Source organism: Oxyura jamaicensis, unplaced genomic scaffold (genome assembly GCF_011077185.1).
Source record: "Oxyura jamaicensis isolate SHBP4307 breed ruddy duck unplaced genomic scaffold, BPBGC_Ojam_1.0 oxyUn_random_OJ61521, whole genome shotgun sequence".
NCBI classification, from domain to species: domain Eukaryota; kingdom Metazoa; phylum Chordata; class Aves; order Anseriformes; family Anatidae; genus Oxyura; species Oxyura jamaicensis.
In genome coordinates, this window is record NW_023307134.1 from 1 (window position 1) to 1,586 (window position 1,586).

A 1,586-nucleotide genomic window follows, 5' to 3' on the forward strand; every position below is an offset into this window, starting at 1 on the left:
ATGGGGATGATGGAGACGAGGAGGATGAGGATGGTGGGGATGATGGAGATGAAGATGATGGAGATGAGGATGATGAAGATGATGGGGATGATGGGGATGATGGAGATGAGGATGATGGAGATGAGCAGGATGATGATGGGGATGATGGGGATGATGGAGACGATGAGGATGAGGATGATGGGGATGATGGAGATGATGGGGATGATGAAGATGATGGGATGATGAAGATGATGGGGATGATGGAGATGTAGATGATGAGGATGAAGGTGACGGGGATGATGGAGATGATGAGGATGGTGAGGATGATAGAGACAATGAGGTTGATGGGGTTGATGGAGATGGGGATGATGGAGATGAGGATGAGGATGATGGAGACAATAAGGATGATGAGGATAATGAAGATGGTGGGCATGATGGAGACGATGGGGATGAGGATGATGGGGACGATGGAGATGATGGGGATGAAGGTGATGGAGACAGTGAGGATGATGCAGATAATGAAGATGATGGGGATGATGGAGACAATGAGGATGATGGGGACGATGGGGATGATGAGGATGATGGGGATGATTAGGATGATGGGGCTGATGATGATGGAGATGATGGAGACAATGGAGATGATGGGGATGATGAAGATGATGGGGATATTAGGGATGATGGAGATAACGAGGTTGCTGGGGTTGATGGAGATGAGGATGATGAAGATGATGGGGATGATGATAGAAGTGGTGGGGACAGTGGGGATGATGAGGATTATGAGGATGATGGAGACAACGGGGATGATGGAGACAATGAGGATGATGAGGATGATGGAGACAATGGGGTTGATGGGGTTGATGGAGATGGGGATGATGAAGATGATGGGGATGATGGAGACAATGGGGTTGATGGGGTTGATGGAGATGGGGGTGATGGAGACGATGGCGACAATGATAGAAGTGGTGGGGACAGTGGGGATGATGAGGATGATGAGGATGATGGAGGTGTTGGGGATGATGGGGATGATGGAGAAAATGGGGTTGCTGGGGTTGATGGAGACAAGGATGATGGGGATGATGGAGACGATGGGGTTGATGGGGTTGATGGAGATGGAGATGATGAAGATAATGGGGATGATGGAGACAATGAGGATGATGGGGGTGATGGAGACGATGAAGGTGATGGAGACAATGGGGTTGATGGAGATGGGGATGATGGAGATGATGGAGAGAATGATAGAAGTGGTGGGGACAGTGGGGATGATGAGGATGATGGAGGTGATGGGGATGATGGAGACAATGGGTTGCTGGGGTTGATGGAGACGATGAGGATGATGAGGATGATGGAGACGATGAGGATGATGGGGATGATGGAGACGATGAGGATGATGGGGATGATGGGGTTGATGGTGTTGATGGAGATGGGGATGATGGAGACGATGGAGATAATGATAGAAGTGGTGGGGATGATGAGGATGATGAGGATGATGAGGATATTGGGGACAACGGGGACGATGGAGATGACGGAGATAACGAGGGTGATGGGGGGACAATGAGGCCACCGCGGGGCGGAACCCAACGGGACCGCCATCACTGACGCCCCCCCCC

The 1,586-nt window shown here is 50.6% G+C and overlaps 1 protein-coding gene across 1 annotated transcript; it reads right to left on the reverse strand.

The window, feature by feature from the left end:
• Window positions 1–369: 369 nt before the first annotated feature.
• LOC118158925 (putative protein TPRXL) lies at window positions 370–1,569 on the reverse strand. The gene is given in 1 exon segment (XM_035313591.1): window positions 370–1,569. A coding segment is annotated over 1 exon segment (999 nt). The 3' UTR covers window positions 370–570.
• Window positions 1,570–1,586: the final 17 nt, after the last annotated feature.